General features: G+C 40.4%; 1 protein-coding gene across 1 annotated transcript in view; it reads right to left on the minus strand.

The window, feature by feature from the left end:
• Positions 1–20,135, minus strand: part of SLC35F1 (solute carrier family 35, member F1) — a gene marked incomplete at its 5' end in the record, with an annotated part of 106,414 nt that overhangs the window by 14,622 nt on the left and 71,657 nt on the right. The window contains 3 exons of the mRNA XM_010585863.1: positions 8,854–9,008; positions 14,941–14,993; positions 19,834–19,990. Of these exons, the coding sequence (XP_010584165.1) occupies positions 8,854–9,008; positions 14,941–14,993; positions 19,834–19,990 (365 nt within the window). The remainder of the gene's footprint in view (positions 1–8,853; positions 9,009–14,940; positions 14,994–19,833; positions 19,991–20,135) is intronic.

Below are 20,135 nucleotides of genomic sequence, written 5' to 3' on the forward strand. Positions count from 1 at the left end.
TCCAGTAACAGGAAGATTTCCACTAATATGTCTGCACTTTCATATTGGGTAAGAATTATAAGCACTTCACCTTTACCTTCCACATGACTCTTCACTACTTTTTCCAAAACACTATTTATTTCCTTCAGAGTGTAAGAATTAAACTTCATAATGTAGTCTGTGGTATATTTAAGAGACCTCTCAACAACTTTTTCCTTATACTGAAACACAAATCTAACTCAAACAAGGTAATGTGAGATGACTGTTATTTGTCTCCAAGTGCTCAAAGCCCATGGTTATGATACTTGGCTTTTTGCATTTCTTTACATTAATAATACCCAATTATTAACTCCAAATGAAAATGCCAGATGGATGGGGGCCTTATGCTAAACTTAAGGATACCATTGCATGTTCTACCAGTACAATGCTGTTGCCTCCCTTTGGCTCCTATAGTGCTCGTGTGTCTGGAGCGTTGTTGAGCCCGGGGGCAGAGGTGGGACCAGAAGAGACTAGTGGGATGGGACAGCAGTGACTTCAAATTACATGCAAAACGAAACAGCATCCTGAATTACACCCCCCACCCCCAATTCCCTAACCATTTCTCACTAGTTCCCTAAACACTGCTCCCCCTTACCTACCCCTGCTAAGAAAGCAGTGAAGACTTGGGGATGATGAACTCAGCATTCTGCAAGGTGTTGAAAATTCAGGTCCCATGACAGTGATGTGAATTCCCTTCTTCAAGTAGTCAAAGTATATTCCTGTTTATTTACCCATGTTCAACTCATTCCCCAAAGACAATTCTTTGTTCAAGACACTTAAGAAAGACTATTTTATAATAACTGAAAGCAATACCAACCCTCAGCATAACATCGTCCTTATAGAGAAATGTCAATGTTGGAAACTGACAGTCCTGTGGTTCCTGTTCATTTTGTATAAAAAATTAGAGGAAACTAATAGGTTCTATGCTAGGACTTAAAACCTTTGTTCATGATTTTGTTTGAAAAATAACAACTTCTCACTATAAGGTAGGTAAACGACTTTCCCAGTGCCTTGTAGGTCAGACCACTTGAGTGGTTCATTGCAAGCAAGTCTGACCACCATTTGAAGTAGATTACACAGGCAGATATACCGTCTCTTTTCTTTCTCTGGGGACTGCCTGTGAACAGGCTGATTTTACACTTTTGTTTACTACAGTTAACATTTACATTCTTTTTTCATTTCATGTAGTCTTTTGAGTAGGCAATATCCATCAGGCAATTTGCTATCCAATATGACCAAAGGCAGAACTCAGTCACATAGTGGTACTTTTTTTTCCCCGACTGGTTGGATTGTCAGTTAACCAACTTCTTACTTCAGTCTGAAATTGGTTCTACTTAGTGAGTACATGAGTTTCAACTGGTATCAAACACCTTTTATACAAATGAAAATTTACTTGTGTACCTACCTCATGCACATATTTTAAAAGAGTATAAATGTGTCAAATTGAAAAGCTCTTTTGAAATTGCAAACAAATCTTTTAACATTTTAACACTTAAGCTATGCAAGAAGATGTGATACAGAGACATAAAAAGATGTGATTCAAAAGTTACACACAATAAAAAGGGGGTAGAAATGGAGAAAGAAAAGAAATATTATGACCATCTAATAATTGATACAAAAAACCAAACCCCATACTTTGAGCTGACAACCAGATATAGAGTAGCAAGGCACAGAACAGTGCTGTTGTCAGTAAACCCTGTTAACCAGGCATTCACTAAGAATATTAAGAAATCTAAATTACATAGTTAAGAGAATATAAACCCATGCATAGGTAGGTAGATCAACTCCTGGCTGTTCTCTTGCTGTGATTATGAACTAGTTCCTGGCTAGGAAGCCAAACCGTTGTTCTGTAATTAAAGAAAAGAAAAAAATTCCTGAACTGAGATGCAAAATAGAAACTGACACTCTTTCAAGAACAGAAATCCTGCATTTGCTTCTGTTATGAAACACCTAAAGCTGTTGTTTCTAAAACAAAGTATGCTTGCTGGAAACTCTGGCAACTGCTGACTGCAACTGCCAGGATTATCTCCACGGCAGATGCCTGGCAGCCTTAAAGAATCCTTCTTGGGGTTCTGGGCTGCCTGATGTAGAGCTGAGATTTGTTCTCTGGCTTCCAGTATCCATGAGCTGTGTAACTCATGTTTTCTCGTGTCTGAGATCTTCCAGTCCTAGCATACCTGGCTGAAAACGTTGGAAAAACGCGTGCTGCTGCAACCTCTTGGATGAGCAGGCAAAACAACAGTCAGGGTCTGAGAAATGCCAGCTTGTGTTTCCTTAGGAGCATACTGAAAACGGGATGTTTTCACTTAGCATTTCTGTTTTGATAATTAGGCATTTCCAGCAAGAATGTATTTTGCTAGAAGACTCCTAACCAGTTCTGTTGTGAGCAGTCTTTTAACATGAGACCAAAAAAAAATAAAATATCCCAAGCTAAAAGCCCTGAAAACAACCTACCAAACTTGACATTTATGATGAGCTAGTGTCTGAAAAAATATAATTGAAATTGAAGCTTTCATCATAACTTCTGCATACGAATGCCACATCTTTTACACTCTTTTTGATGGCTCCAAAACAGTGAGTATCCATGTCTCACTATTCATGCTTTGCAACTAATGAATCTATTGCAAGATATCACTGTGAAAGGAAGAGATATCCTTTTAACAATGCAGTATTTTCACAAAGCTGCCATATCAGTGTTGTGTTGTTAAAAATCTACTGTCAGACTGTGCAACGTCTTGGTGGGAGTCATTTCATTTTCCAGCTTCTACTTTTTTTCGTCATTTTACTTGATAGCTTTTGTATTCTACGGCATCCTGCATCCTCAGACAAAGGGTGAGTGGATGTGGCCCTTTCTGTCATGGGAACGTACATTCAAGTGTGACCAAAGACACAGCTAACTCCTTTCCACCTAAAGGTACCTCTTCAAATATAGCTGCCTAACTATTTTCTAATTGATTATAATTTGGAGGAGGAAATTTAAATACATAAATAAATAAATTTAAAGAAATGTGAGAAAGAGGCTTTTAAAATCCACTTAGATTAAAGGCATGGAGACAGTACAGCTTCATGGGAACAGAGCTGTTGAGAGGGAGTCCCACTGTAAGAAATGTAGTACTCTGGAAAAGAAAGGGAAACGTGCACATAGGTTTCTGCACATTACCAGTGGCATAAAGAATTAACTAGTAATATGATTTATCCTCATTATTATCAAGGGCTTAGAAGCCTTCACCAGGATAAAGGTCCTGTGAGATTAAATTCCATTCAAACAGAGTTTATGGGTCAAGCAGCTTGCATATCCAATTTCATCAGGAAAATATCCTAAAGTATGTGACTGAAGAAGTAATAATGTAAAAAATAGTTGTTTAGCCTGCACTGCCTGTTCTACTAGAAATAATGATGCACCACTGACAAACACCACTGTCAAAGTTTAAAATATGTAGGTGTCAGTCCCCTAACAAGTGCAAGCAAAGAAAAGGATCTTAATGACTTCAGCTTATACTAGCAGATAAAAGTTAAAAAAAAAAAAAAAAAAAAGAGAACATCATTTGAAGTATTTTCTCAGCTTGGTCAGATGATTGGGAAAAGTCTCTCAGGTGTTTATGGATGGCTGCCAAGTAAAAATCAAACTCATAAACAAACAATCCTCCCCCAAACCAATTCTACCTCCTGCTCCCAAACCACAGACTTCATATCCATCCTTCACTAACAAAAAAAAGGACTGTCTGAAGCATAGAGAGTCACAATAAGACATGGTCTTTATCTCCACAGTCATGAAACTGTGAATTTTTTTAAAGATTACTGCTTGAGTGGCTGACTTTCCTAATTCAGGAAAATGAACTGAAGCCAGCAGAGAAACTCATACTGGCTTCAGTGCTTTGGATCAGGATGGTAAAGTACATGCTTTTAATGGAGGCTCCTAATTCTTCTCCTTCGTTTCCAGTGAGGACCAAATTTTCATCTCAGTGAAGCCTACATAAATCCCCAATTTATGGGCATTGCTTAGGATCTGTGCTGGCAAAAATGAAATTGGAACCTATGGCCCCCAACTTGTACCCTCTCTTCTCCGTCATGTCAAAGCGCAGACTCCTTCATGGCTTGTTTCTTGATGTAATGGGAAGGCTGTCATCTGTTCCCTTCCATTGGAGGGACTCTGCTGTTAGAATTAGCATTGAAAAGTCATTTTTAGAAGCATCAATAAGTATCAGCAAGTGAGGTTTCAGCTAGCATCATTTCAGATTTCTGGTGCTGAAAGGTTTCAAGAATCATATTTATCTGTGTAGCCAAGTCCTTTGTCACAGATACTCTCCACAATTCTAAATCAAGATATATGACTTCCTTGATTTATTATGAAATATATGCATTTTCTTCATTTGGAAATTGCTACTATATACAGAAATTCTGAATATTTATAGCTGCAACTTGGATAAAATAATGAATGAATTTGCCAAGGCAGAATGTAATTGATTGTGCTTGGCTTGCTAGGTAATGATACAATATAGTGTGACTCGACCTGCTGGCGCAGAACACAATCAGTATGCATGCTCTATCTTGTGGAAAACATAAAATAAACTGCTTAGATTATTTAGTGAGAACCCAATTTGATTAGAATGACTAAAGCACAACATACGGCTTGCAGATGAAAAGCATGAACTTTAAAAATTCACAGAAAAATAAAGCTAAGGCTGAGACTAAAATGTAAAAAAGAACATCTCCGAAGTTATACAAAACTTCCAACCCCATACACCCGCAGAGCTGGCCCTGAATTTCCCAGCACCGCTGGTGTCAGCGTACCCACGACGAAGAATGGCTATTGCAGTCTCTGACAGGGCAAGGGCAGTCCTGTTACTCAGAACATTAAATTTCCTCCGCGCTATGCTGAGACATCCCTCTGCACAGCATATCTCACATTGGTATCGCATCCTTCTGTCTGGTTCCAAAGCTGTTTACCGCCACGTCTCTATACAGAAAGCATGGGTGAAACCCAACCGGGAATGCAGCCCCTCGGCTCTGCTGCGCAGGCGCGTTCCCCACACTGGGGGGGCACTGTGGACTCCCCCTCCCTGTGTGGGGTGGGAAAGAGCCTTACGCAGGCTGGCTTTAGTACTCCGAGGAACGCTGAAGTTCATAGAAACCAAGAAATCAAGGCAAAGCTCAAACCAAAAGAGGAGTTTGAAAGACAAGAGGTGAAGATGAATGTGATAGTACAGGATAACATCATCATCATCATCATCATCATCTGTTAAGTTTTAGGACTGATGGCCTTTGTTTTTCAAAGCAGGAGATAATTTAATTGTGCTTAAGAAGAAGGTGAAATGAGAACAGATAGCTAGGAAACTTTTGAACATCAACACTGAATAAAATATAGCAATATGGTGAGAATTTAAAAAAAGGACTGAAGAAATGGAGTTGTATACTTAAATGCTATGACAGTGGGCAATACTCAGCCACCAAAGAGGCCAGACACATTTCCCCATCCACTGGAATATTTGGAATCAGTTATAGATTACAGAAGAACTAAAAAGAGAGGTTTTGTTTGGGGGATGCACATAATTTTAAGAATTATGCACTACAATTTAATAATCTATCTCAAATTTGAAGTCATAAATCATTACATTTTAATACAATAACACCCTGAACAATTAACATCTTGAATTACAAGTATATCACCAGAGTTACAGCAAGTTAACATGCTGTATTTGTAGCTTCCACAGGCCTGGGAACTGTTCAATGCACTACAAAGACATCTGCATATGGGATAAGAATATAAATGCAGCTGTTTATAAACTCACTGTCCTGCACGTCATGATGTTGCAAGTCTGTATTATAAAAAAAATGAAATGCTAAAGAGTCAAAACACTTCAGACGCAATCTTCTCCTCAGTTTGGTTTCAGAGGCTCTGAAGCCCAGTTAAACTCATTTCCTGCATTTTCCATGGATTTTCATAGATTTACTGCTACAGGTGCAATAAACCTGTCTGGTGATAAAAGTAGCGGTACAGGGAAAAAATCATAACTGTTTCTTGAAAGTCTCATAAAATTATATTCTGCAAGGGGCACTAAACCACTCAGTTGATCCTAATTCAGCATAAACCCATTTGCTTCCCAGTGAAGTGGGGCTGTGCCCATTGGCCAGTGCAGCAATAAGCAGAAGTTGCTGCGTATGTGAAGGAGATGTACAGCTGGGCTGGGAACAAAACGGCTTTTTAGAGGCTAGGAAACAAGCAAGTGTACACAGTCTTAGGAGGGGAATTAATTTAGATCGTTTAATGTTAACATATTAGACTTCATTACTGAGCGCAAGTTGCACATTTCACGGTTCTACTTCCTCGTGTAAAATGATACCTGATAGTAAACCAGAAAGAAAAGGAGGAGGTGATCTGACTGAGGATAAAAACATGGTAACAAAAGAAGTAATCAGATAACTAAGTGGGCTTTTAAATCTAGATGCTCTCTGAGTATAGACTCTCTTTTCAAATTTCTTCTGCAATGTAAATTTGAAGGGTATGAAAGAAGACATGGACAGCTCGGGAAGTTGATACTACGTTTGAGGTAAAGGCTCTTCCACAAAGTCCTGACAAAGGTCTTCTCCTTATCAGTACTTCAGCTGGGAAGAGCAAAGGAGAGCCGCACATGGGTTATATGGATTGCAGGTTAAGTACAAACCACAAAGGAAAAGCAGTGACGAAAAATGGAAATACAGTCTTACTACGCATGGGGTAAGAGGCTTTCTGGAGGAATGGAGAGACAAGAGCATTGCACCAGGTGCTGGAGGGACCTCTCCTGCTTCTCAAGTTGAAGGGACTATCTCAGGAAGGATGAAACCCAACCAGATGACGTGCGGAGAAGGGCTTGCTCTGATTAGTGAACTAGGGGCTGAGAGAGGATATGACTGCTTTCTATTGAAGTACCAATGGAGTAAAAGGAGACTAAGGAGACAGAGGCATTCTTCATGCTACAGGATACTCTTGGCAGAAAGATGAGTGGAAAAAAACCAGCCACAAGTAAATTTATGCTGGAAATAAGAAGGCTTGTAACTGTTGGAGTAGTGATGTTCTGAAACAGTCTCCCAGGGAGAGCAGTGGAGGTAAAAAACCGAAATAGGCTGAAGTAAGAGTTTGATAAGACTTTATGAAGAAGACTGCATGACAAAGTTAACCGTAGAAGAATGAGATTTTCGGTTTTCTTATCAGATGAGTAAGGGGCAGAGGGGACCACCAGCTTACTTCAGAGGTGGAACTCAACCAGTTTATCAGGACAGACGATGAGACCTTGCTTTCAGCCAGAAAACCTTCCAGTTCTGAGCCTTCTCTTCTTGCGCACTTTATCAGTACAGGTCTTAAAGGGAGGCCAAGGTGCCGCTGTGGTTGAGAGCTGGCATGCACTTACTGTAGCAAGACAGGGCGTCGATGAGGTTAAAAATTCTGCCTTCCTGGCTCTGCTAACGTACCCAACAATTAGACACTGGGAAGAACTGAAACCTTTTATGCACCTTCTGCCTTGCAGGTGCCTGAAGTTTAAGGTTTGCATTTGCAAAATTGCCTTTTTTGTTAGGTTTGAACAATGCTGAGCACGAAGCTGTCCAACCCCTGCTGCCTTTTGAGTCTCTCCCTCTAACAGAGTTTGATTTTGCTAGAAGGCCACCACCACTGTTTTCAGAATTATATTTGTCTGTCTTTTACTGTGTAATATAGCCATTTTTCTTAGAAACAGGGGACTAACATCACTAAATATATTTTGCTATGTGTATCAAATAATGTTATTAACAGGAGATAACAATTTTTGCTAATACCGAATGTCAAACACTTTGGATCTGAAGTGTGGGGCAGAAAGAACGAGGAACCAAATCACCATGAGACAGACCTGTGAAGCAGCAGACAACCTCTACATTGTGTCCTCAGTCAAATTTTTGTCTCTATACTTGCTTTTCTTCTGTCCACAAAATTCTTAAAGCCATAAAACCAAAATAAAAGGCAATATCGAAAAACAGTTTTGTGTTGGACTCTGAAGCTTTGAACTTTCACTGTCTCGTTCAGATTCATTCAGGTACCATTAGTATCACAAAATCTGATTTGAGCTGGTTAGCTACTCAGAATTTTAAGGCTTTCACTTACCTAACACGTCTCTGGGCCACCATTTTAGCTATCAAGTAACCTCCCTCTTATGAATAAATGATGGTACAAAGCAATTGCCTCCAGCACCCTGATGCTACTTTCATATGATGGAGACTGGGGGGGATATTTGTGAATAATGAAGTGCCATTCCTTGTAATCAGAGACCAAATGTGTGCCTGTACAACACAATGTTTTAAATATTAGAGGACCTGAGAGGTAAAAGTTTAACTTCAACACAAATCTGCTGCACCTTTTGTCATTTACACTAACAGGCAAGACATTGGTTTGGCTGACAAGAAAGGTGTAATTCACGTACAATTACAAGTTATAAATTCAGAATCAGCATGAATGAAACAACCTCGTTCCCAGGCAAAAAAAATCTATGACATTTCTGGAAGAGTCTTCCCCTTCATGCTGCTACCCTGGGTCTGGTCACAGCAGTTGGAAGTTACCTCTGATAAGTAAAATGAAATTAGTGATACAGTTGTTGATGAACAGGTACTTAAATCTTAAAACTCGTAACAACAAGACCAAATGAACTCTCTTTAAAAACTGGAAATCATAAAATAAAATTGGTTTTGGCGTGGGAAGCCTGAAGTATAAAAAAAATCTGCACTTTTACTGTGTAGATCTAACAAAGCTTGGAGGCTGCTTTTGTTTGTTCTGCACTGATGGCTCTTCAGGCACACTGCTATTACCCAAATACATCTCTCATTTCCACATACCTTGTAGTGGAAGAGGAATAATCCACAGAAGAGGCTGTACAGGTCAGCTGTGAGTAGGGAGAGGTTGACGGCAGTAGCACTGGTTTTCTTTATGACCACTGGCATAAAGCTGTAGAGGCCAAACATACAGGCACTAAAGCCAACATACAACAAGCCTGTGGAAGAGAAACAAGAAGCAACGTAACCTTTCATAGCCTGCAGAAATGGCTCGTGTTGGGAGGAAGAAGGCTGTGCTTTTAGAAAAGAATGAATAATGCTTTTTTCAAAGAAACATGGATTCAAATTATTAAGATACACATATAGAGAGAGAGAGAGACTAAGAACATAATTCTAAATATATAAGAAAGCCAGTGAAAACCACATCAGCAGTGGATGCGAGGTCCTTTCTCTGTGGTCTCCATGATAGCAGTGCTGTTTTAAATTGGCGTCTTATACTACTGGTGAATACCTCATGTCCAACATAAATTTGGATGAAATGATGCACATCAGACCTAGTCTCTTAAGGAGCTGAATTTTCCCAACACCAGCTGAGTTCAGCTGAGTTGGATGGAGCACGCAGTATTTTCTGGGACCCAAAAAGTGAATGCAAAAGTATTTGCAGAGGAGTTAGTGAGCCAATGGATGAATGCATGAGGACAGCAATCAAGTGACAGAGGCCCTAGTTCTATTTTGCCACCAAACCTGACAAATCACTTCACAGTTTTGCACCTCTGTTCCTCTACCCCTTTTCGTCTGCCTTCCTCAGTAAAGCTTTCCAGAGCTAGGACTCTTTCTTGCTACATGTTTACAGAGTGCCTCACACAAATTAGATTGTTAGACACTAATATAATAAAAATACATTACAGTAAAAATCTAATTTCATTTAAAAACCTAAATAACTTACTGGGAAAGAATTCATTGCTTCAGTTATTACTTGATAAATCCCAAGGCAAATTAATCAATATGAAGTTAAAAAGCCAGCAAACACTTCACTCATCTGCTCTCATGCAAATGATATTTCTTATGCTGCCGTATGCTGCAGAATTCCCAGCTGATATGTGCACAAGCCTAAATTTAGACTCATGCCAGCTCTTCAGAGCATGTTGTTATTGACTAAAAGTTGCAGAAAATCTGATTGCCAAAGTCTTGAAAGGGATTAGAAGCGGGGGGGGAAAAAGCTCATATGATTTGTATCTGCTTGCAGATCCACTTAGTTAAAAACTCTTTAGAAAAGCTATCTAAATGACAAAACCAGCTATAATAGTTTGAGTCCTTCAGAAGCATCTGAAGTGTACATTCATCTGAAACAAATACAGCAGTCACGAAATGTCAGTGTCCATATACCAATTGTTATGGCATGATAATGAATTTGAATTTATATTCAGAACATAGATAATCATGGTAAGAACTTCTTTTACTAACAGGTAGCAAATTTTTAAGGTGTGCATTGTATATGGGTAACAACAGAACCAGTCTTAGACAGTGCTTGAAAGAGTTGCTTTATGCAAACTCTGCAACTCTTCTGTAGTAGGCAAATGACTGCATCAAACAGAGCGTAGTCAATGAGAAATTGTTTGCATACATGAGCATTAAGTCAGCTTTTCTTCCAGGCTTAAATCAAGAACAGGTCAGGCACAAACCCCAATCTGCACCTGAAGTCAGCATTCTCAAAGTACAGTCTGCAAGTCACCAGCTGGTCCACCAAGCCCCTGCTAGTCGGTCAGGATTTAACACACTTATTCAGGTGCTTTGTTGGGTTACAGTCTCAACTAACAGTATAATTTTATGGTACTGCCTTGGTGTTCATATTCTTTGGCAGCCAACTACATGCACTTCACAGGCTGCTTTTCCAAAGGGCATTTCAGTTCCAGTGGAAAATTGCTTAAACTGTAGCTGTCCTATCAGAGGTGACTATAAAGTGGCATTTCATTTACATCTTAAAAATGCATGTAATACCCACCCAGCTGGATGGCATTTAGTGGTGACAGTAAGCAAACTGGAAATAACATCCTATGATTTTCAGATATTGCTTCTCAGAGGGCCAGTTTTCAGACTAAAAATGTGGTTTAAGTCAAAGGCTTGGAGCCGCAGCTTCCTCGGGTACCCCTGCAGTGCAAACGGCAGCGGGGGGAACCACGACTTGTGCTGCCGCCCCCGGTGCTGGGACGGGTGTCTAACCCGGCACCGAGCCACCGGCACCGACTGCCCGTGGCAGGATCTGGAAGGAAGCGACCTGGTAAGTTAGAAGATGCTTTTGTAATGATCAGCTGATCCGCTGGTCTGTGTTAAACCCTGACAAGCTCATCATTTGTAACCGTCTGCTTTTAGATGTGCTGGCATTGTCCTGAACTGAAGGTTTAATGTGTGTGAAGGCAGCTGTGGGTGGGATTCGTGACACCTAGCTCTGGATGCATACTGTGGGCTGGTGGTCAGTGAAGAGACTGGGAAATTCTAGGGTGCAGATTGTCCAACCTCTTTTAGACACCAGCTTTAGCATAGTATGATTTCTGTCATGCCTGTTTATTGTTGCTGATGATAAAGGGAGTCTATTTATCTAAATCAGATGTCCACATCCCAGGTATCTAAAGTCGGTGGAAGGAATTCCATCTTGTCGTCAGCGTTCACCCTGATGGGTAAGGTCACCAGTTTTGCCTGGTTGGGTGTGAATGCCTCGTAAGTGTCTGAATGGGGCACTAAGGATCACAGGATTGTGGGGTGATTCAGGCTGGAAGTAAGCTCACGGGTCTCTAGCTCAAACCCTGCTCAAACCAGGCTCACCTGTGAGATCAGACCAAGTTGCTCAGGACTTTGCCCAGCCTGGTCTTGACATCTCTGAGGATGAAGACTACGCAACCTCTCTGAACAACCTGCTCCACTGCCTGCCTGTCCTCAGTGTGAAGAAGATTTTCCTTTTATCCACTCTGAATCTCTCATTTCAGCTTCTGCCTGTGTCATGTTTTAACCCCAGCCAGTAACTACGCACCACCCAGCCGCTCGCTCACTCCCTGCTTTCCCAGTAGGACGGGGAGGAGAATCGGAAAAAAAAAGTAAAACTCGTGGGTTGAGATAAGAACAATTTAATAACTAAAGTAAAATAAAATGTAATACTAACAATAACAACAACAACAATAAATAATAGTAACAATAATTATAATAAAAAGGAATATAATAAAATTAAATATTAATAAAAAATAAATTAAAAAAACCCCACAAACAAGAAAAGACAAGTGATGCACAGTGCAATTGCTCACCACCCACTGATCGATGCCTGAGCAGCGATCCACCCCTTGCAGCCAACTCCCCCCAGTTTATATACGGAGCATGACGTTCTATGGTATGGAATATCCCTTTGGCTAGTTCAGGTCAGCGGTCCTGGCCATGCTCCCTCCCAGCTCCTCGTGCACCTGCTTGCTGGCAGAGCATGGGAAACCGAAAAATCCTTGACTTGCGATAAGCGCTACTTAGCAACAACTGAAACATCAGGGTGTTATCAACATTGTTCTCACACTAAATCCAAAACACACTGTAACAGCTACTAAGAAGAAAATTAACTCCACCTGAGCCCAAACCAGGACAGCCTGTTGTCTCTCATCCTCCTGCCATGAACCACGGTGAAGACCTTGGCTCTGTCCTTTTGATAACCTCCTTGTAGGTAACTCCTCAAACCCTTCTCTTCTGCCGGCTGAACAAGCAAGACCCAACCCCTCAGTATTTCCCCACTTCTCTTAAGACTAGGCATCTTCACACAGATGGGCAGGATCTGCCCCCAGGGACTGCTCTAAAGTAGCCCACGTACCACCAAGACTAACATGCCTTGGCAATATCAGTTTTAGTTCCTGAGCATGCTGGTTGGATGTTGCATGTTTTAGCCTTTGCATTTTTACTCCAAAAGCTATCGTGTCATTGGGATGAAATGGATTCAGTTACGATTTTTCATACTGCCTTCTTAGAATGAAGACCATTCAGAAATATTCAAACCCCCTGTAACAAAGGACACTTCCTTGGAGATTCAAATTGGCTTTTCTCTTAAATAAAACTGATGTTAGTTTATTTGTTATTATTTCATCTATCACTCTACAAAATGTGTCATGATCACATATGAAACCACTCAGTCAGAACAGTATAATCATTCTCCTTTCAGTCAGGTTGTCCGCAAGTATTAATACTTAAACCTTCAAGGATTCAAACAGAGCTACGCTGATTTATACGAAGTGTGAAGATGATGTTATGTATCAGGGGAATTACCAAAATTAAAATCAGGAGGGCCACAGCCTGTTCTAAACATGATAGACGTAACAGATTGGCTTTAGATCTTTATATTCAAAAATCATTTGCATTTTACATCAGTTGAAAGGTAGCTCATCCATTCTTAATAGCACAATTATGGCAGATGGCAACAGGCCACCTTGAGTTATATATTAGCTTGCCTGCTGTGACTTTATCACTACCATTCAGAAGGCTGATGATTTAACTCTGCTGGACTGTAGGTTTGAGTCTGTCGCAGTGGATAACTATTCAGGACAAGGCTGTGAACACCCTGACATAGATTTGTCAATCACTACTTGACAACCTTGTATCCCTGCCAATGCAATGGAAAGCATACCAAGTGCAGTGGAAGCCAGGGAAGAACACACTGTCACCATTTAATCCATGTTCAACTACACCGCGTTTCCAATTATTGCTTTAACAAAACAAGTACGTATCTATGATGCTCTTGCTAAGATGATCTCCTCCTTATGAAGCGTAGGGACTCTTCAGAATTAGTGACTAACTTTCAATGACATTTTAATGGCATCACAGATCAAGTAAGGCTTTATTTTAATAGCGCATTTCACTGATATTGAGTTACAACAGAACTCCCATGGAAGTATATATGACATTTACACGGATAGTAGATTAATTTACTATGACCATTGCTAGTTCCATCAGTACCAGATTAATCATGTCCCTGAGCTCCTTATCATGAAATATAAACAAACACTGATGCAGTTATGCTAATTATCTCAGATTAAAGAAGGCCAATACACTTATAGTATGTAGTTGAGTGTGTTTCTCCATGGATACTTTAAATTGATTTGTCATTTAGTTGCACAGCTCAACCATCAAATCTTCAAGACTTCTAGGTGCGGTGTTTTGTGAAGGATGCACTGGTTTTATTAAGGTTTATGATGATGAGAGGAAATGGTGAACTAAGTTTAAAGAAAACAACAGTGTATTCCATAACTTGTATCCCTTGTCCTCAGGGATTCCCCTCATAATCAGTTGCCTTTGCACACTTTTGAGCTGTCATTTCAATGTTCACTCTAAAACTAGGTAACAAGCTATTGTCAATGGATTGCCAAAGCTTGAATCCCCTGCCGAGTACATCAGCTCTATTCTATTGGTTTTCTTTTATTTCTTCTATTGTCATAAATAGCAAAAGAGTGATTATAGGGACTCTCCTAAATGTTGATTTGCTTTTAAAGCAAATAATTTGTTGGACTAAGTAGAAGGGAGTCTTAGATCATAAACTCAGCTTCCAAACTGCAAGGGGAAAATGCAATCCACTGCATAGCAGAACACCACAAGAGCTTCATTGTCCATGGTGCTACCTAAACTTGTCTAAAAGACACATCTGAGATATTCCACCAAGACTACTTGGAAAGCAATTAACCATTTGCATACAGAAATGCTCCCCTTGGAAATGAGTTTATGAGGCTATAATATGCACTGCAAGTACTTTTTTTTTTTTTTTGTTAGGTTCCATTTTCTTTCTTTGGCATTCATTGAAAAGGTTTGGCTCTTAATGACTACCTCATTTATTTGTCCCAGTGTTGCACTGAATCTCAGGACTGGAACCCCATTATTGTTTTACTTCACGGCTGTCTGAATAATTATCTTATGGCATTCATATGCTTAACCTAATGGTGCAAGGGAGGCATAATACGGCAATGGGAGGACAGATCACTTAAGAAAGGTTACGAGGCATGTGGTTCAACCTTTGGCAGTAACTGGCGGAAAAGTCACAAACATTGGCTCCTGTGAAACTTTGTGCCTGCCTCCCCAAACATTGGTTGTCTCCACGCCTCCTTCAGCAACTATTTTCAATGAAATAAAGTGTTTTCTTACCTATTTGCCAATCCCAGGGAACTTTCAACAGCTCTTTGTGTTCCATGATTGCACTATAAGAGAAAAGAAGGCAAAATTTGATGGAAGAGAACAGAAGTTAAATTACTTCCACTCATTCAATTCAAATGCTGGACAAAACAACATAAATAACCTCATAATAAAAAATCTCTGTAGGAACCAAATGCAATCAGACTTTGCTAATCCACTCTGGCATTATCCCTGTGCCCGTGTATTTGAAAGATCTTCAGAGCAGTAATCAGACGTGATAGCATACAGTTTCCACTGGTTTATTTCCAGCTCTCCATATACCTGCCCAAAGTGCCCATCCCCCTATACGTTCAATCCTCTTCTACTCTTCCGACTTAACATTCTGAAAGCTTTTGAACTTTAATGATTAATAATGTATCTGCCTGAGTTATTCACCCTTCAGAGCGGCTCTGCAGTGTCAAATAAATAGATATCACAGGCTGGCTTTGGGGAGAATACAGTGATTTGTTACATGCTGAGAGAGATCAAATAGTCGCAGCAATGAAAGTCAGGAAATAAAGCAAAGGATGGGCCAAACCTTCAAACTTCCAACATCTTGCAATGCAAGTCTTGCATTGTAAATTAACATCAAAATCCCAGATCCAGAAAACTCTAAGGTGGCAACATGTCAGCTCTTCCCAATCCAAGCAAATAGACCTTTGGAGATTAGGTATCCCACGAGCTAGGTCTTCAATCAGCTAACCACCTTCTCTGATCTGTGATTTCCAGATAGCTCCTGCTGTGCAGAACGCTGCATGCTAGTCTGGACACTATTTTAAACAAGTATAAAACATGGAATTACACAGATCGAAAAACAAAGTACCTAGTACAAAAGGTGGTATGCGGAAGACCAAGCCTAACAGTAAAACTGCAGGAACTCAGTGCCTTCCAGATTAATCTGGTCTAGAGAGTTGCATCCCGGAAATTCTAATTTGCTTGCTGTTGGTGTGTGGCAAATCCAATACTGTGTACAGAACAATAAGATTATTTTGTCTGCAAAATAACTAAATTATAAGTGTCTTTGCATACATAATGCATATATCTCTTTTATCAGCACTTCCTGAAGAATATCATGAAAACAAATTGCAACATCTCTTGCTCTGGCAAACGAATTTTGATATAACTTAAATGTAGGAACATCACTTTCATACTATTGCCTATCCGATACAAAAGAAGTATAAAACAATATGCTATGGTCTGTGATTCATTATGATCTGTGAAACAAACAGGGGTAAGAACAACTTTGCCAGAAGTTGCCATTTAGTGATGCCAGATTCACTGAAGAATTGGAACCACAATGATCTTTGAAAGGTTGTGGTGATTAGAGGGGGTCCCTTATGACTGAAGAGAGACAAATTCAACATCCAGTTTCAAAAAGAGCAAAAACTACAGCCTTCCCAGCTTTGCACTAACCTTTGGGAAGATTATGTAGCAAATCTTCCCAGAAGCCATTTGCAGGAAATGAAGAAGACATGAAACAGCCAGCACAGACTTCTCAAGAGCAAACCATACCTGACTGCCCTCTAAAATGAGATGACTGGCTCAGTAACTAAAGGCAAAGGAATGGATGAGAGGATGAGGTGTAACCTACCTTGACTTTAGCAAAGCTTCCAACATGATTTCCCAAAAGATCCTTAGAGACTGAAGAGGTATGGACTGGATGGGTGGACTACCCACAATGTAGTCTGAAGAAAAGGGCCAAGAGAAACCTCGTGAAGTTCAAGAAAAGCAAATATGAACTCCTGCACGTGAGGTGGAATAACCCTATGCAACAGTACAGGCTGGGAGCTGGCTGCATAGAAAGCTGCTTTTTAGAAATAAACCTTGGAGTCCTGGTGGACACCAACCTGAACATGAGTCAGCAATGTGTCCTTGGAGCAGAGCAGGTAAGAGTCTGGCCAGCAGGTTGAAGGACATGATTTGTGATACAGCAGCTGGAGTACTATATCCAATTTTGGGCCGCCCAGAATAAGACAGACATTGACAAATTGGAGGGAGTACAGTGGAGCTCCATCACAATGGTCAGGTGGCTGGAGCACATGATGTAAGAGGAGATCCTGAAACAGCAGGGTTTGTTCAGTGTGAAGAAGAGAAGGCTAAGCTGGAGGGGAAGGAGGACAGGACAATAAATTTGCTGTCTCAACCACCTAATGGGTAGTTACAGAAAAGATAGAGTAAAATTTTTCTGGGTAGTGCACAAGAAAAGGATGAATGACAATGGACACAAGTTGCAACGTGGAAAACTCTGACTACATGTAAGGAAAAAAAGTAGTGGTCAAACACTGGAACAGGTTGCCCAGCAGGACTGGCATTTCAATTCTTGGAGATATTAAGAAGCCAACTGTAGAAGTTCCTGAGCAACCTGACACAACTTTAAAGTGAGCTTTGAGTTGCTTTGAGCAGGAGCTTGAACCAGATGACCTTCAGGGGTCCATTACAAAGTAGGTTATTCTATGATTATGTGATTCCATCAGACAGCATTATCTCCATTTACTGTGTAGTTGCTATATCCCCAACTCTTGTAAACTAATTTCTTCTCTTGTTTTGATATACAGTTCCTCCCTGCTTTAATCACATTCAAGCCGCTAAATTTCTCTTTCCACCACGCCCAGGTAGTTAGCCAACTCTTTCCCTTACTTCACTGTTTGCCCTGACATCTTAGCCCTTCATTTGCTGTCTAACAGGCATTATCTGGGTTATTTTATGTTACAGTCTAATATTAAGCACTCTTGCTAAACTGATCTAGAAAACAACAGCCTACTTGTAGGTCCTCTTGGAGACACAGCCCTGTACTAGAGCTGAGGCATGAACTAACATGGGGCACCCACACTTATGTAGATATTTGTAAACACACATGGAAAAAAAGGCACATAACACAGCTTTTTGCTACTACATTATTTTGAGATCAGTGCATGTCAATAAAGGGGACATTCACTTGTGGGTACTGTTTTGTCTTTCCTACATTCAGCGTAGTCCTACACACTTTTTGATATTTTCCCTTCTTCAGAATTGTACTGCTCCCTGTAAATCCTATGAACATAAGACTTACACCTCCAGTGGTATTAGCACACGTGCTCCCCATCCTCAATCACTTTGTGGATGCCAACCAAACTTTCACCAGTGCTGTGTCTAGCACGCTGGGAAATGGCACTATTTGAGACATTCCTTCCGCAGACTACTTCAGTTTACAGAACCTAAAGGTCCTATATTGCACCAAAGTGGCCAGTAGTGTTTCAAAGAAAGAGTCTGCAATTGTAACATGGGGAGCTGGCTTCTCTTTGAAACAACTGGTATATTTAGTTAGATTAAACCTCTGTGAACACTAACTGTGTGATGTCTGCTCTTCATTACAGGTAAAGGCAAGAAAATGCTGGATTGCTTCACGGAACCATGTAGCAGAAACATTACTGGTCTCTCCCAATGTGCAAGCTTTTGTCACTTTGTTAAAAAAGTACATATATGAGCTAAACATGGTCGGGTCTCCACAAAGTGCCACAAAAGCACTAGCAGCAAAAAGCTGCAAAGGCCGGTGGAGAAAACCCTGCTGGCGAGAACTTTTGGGCCAAAGGTTGACTAGAAAAACCTTAGGGCTTTCAGCAAAGAAATGGTTTCTTATTGTTTCCTTCCAGTTGTGTCCTCTGTATACAAAGATGCCTTGTTCCTGCACCAGTTTCTTCTCCCCAGCAAAACAACTCACAGACCCTGAATTGTGACTAACTGCTTGGGTCAAGAGGGGCTAATGGCACTATAACTAAATTCAGGAATACGAGACATGTACATGACAGTTTACACACACAGAGCAAGACAAGGGCACTGCCTTGATGCCCTCAGAATCAGTTAGTACCTACCCATCATGAACACTGTAGGTAACAAAAATGCTTTAGCCACACGTGCTTTAGGCACATTTACGTGCTCTTGAATTCTGTATTTTTAAAAAAGGAACTGCTTGTACAGCAGCCAGTTAATATAAATAATTTTAAATCACGTGTTCAGATCCCACATAAATATAATAAGCTTTCTGGCTTAAGAAATAGAACTAATTAAGTGGGAATTGATAGGTTATTGTTTTGACCAGTCTCTGTTCTTAGAAGCTAAGTAGCTCAGATGTGCAGGGAAGCAACATGGTTTTGACTAATAATCAAAAGTTATTCTGTGTGACAAGCACCAGTGACAGATCTGCATAAAATGTGGCAATCCTGCATGGTGACTTTTACTATACTTTCATCAGTCACAGTATTACAACACTGGAAGCTACCTTCCACCTCTTAGGCTTGCAGGTGAGATGCTTATTAGGTACATGTGGATATAGACAGGACTCAGTAATGAAAATAAAGTGAAATCCATGTGACAATCACATGAGTACTAAACATTTTGAAGCGAAAAGGCCAGTTTCTCAAAGGCTTTTTCATTATTTCCGCCATATCATAATGTAGTTACACAGAATGAGCCAATCAGTAAAATACCTTCTGACTGGATGTGTTTTCTACCTGTTTAGAAATCTAAGTGACTTTTTAAAAGTTTGAAACACAACCAGAGAGAGGTCTAGATTTTGTTATCCACAGATCAGACCAACATGTGAAGTATCCACTTGTCTTCCAGCAACAAGATGGTAGGATGTGTCTTCTGCTCCTGCCTCCCCACGCAAATACTCAAGGGCACCAGCCCTTGAATTAGAGTACTTCGGTATAAATTTGTGTTATTCAAATCCACTGATCTGAAATATGAAAACCAATGTAAATTCCAGAATTAGAGGGTATCTACTCTCCACAGGAAAAGGCTACCTTCGAAGAGAGGGTGAGGGTACCTCAACGGAGGCCACAGCTGCACTTATTTGAACGACCTTGGGGCTCAAACCTGCTCACTTACAGCTGAATTCCACTGAAGAAGGAGCCAAAGAGTCCGATCATGCCCAGGAATTCCACTCGACTCAGATTTCGGACAATATACTCCTCACAAACGTTCGAGATGCCGTATAACGTTGCTCCGCCCAGTACTAAGAGATCCCCTATCAGTTTATTTTCACCTAGGAATAAACAGGGGAAAAATCAGAATGTCTCAAAACAACCATCTTTTGTTTAGAACCGTTGCAAGTTCTTCCCTATAGATTTCAATCCTCAGTCACTAAGTAGCCCACATCTGGGTTAATAAGCTGAATGCAAATGTTCTGT

Source organism: Haliaeetus leucocephalus, unplaced genomic scaffold (assembly GCF_000737465.1).
Source record: "Haliaeetus leucocephalus isolate CR32 unplaced genomic scaffold, Haliaeetus_leucocephalus-4.0 Scaffold130, whole genome shotgun sequence".
In the NCBI taxonomy this organism is placed as follows: domain Eukaryota; kingdom Metazoa; phylum Chordata; class Aves; order Accipitriformes; family Accipitridae; genus Haliaeetus; species Haliaeetus leucocephalus.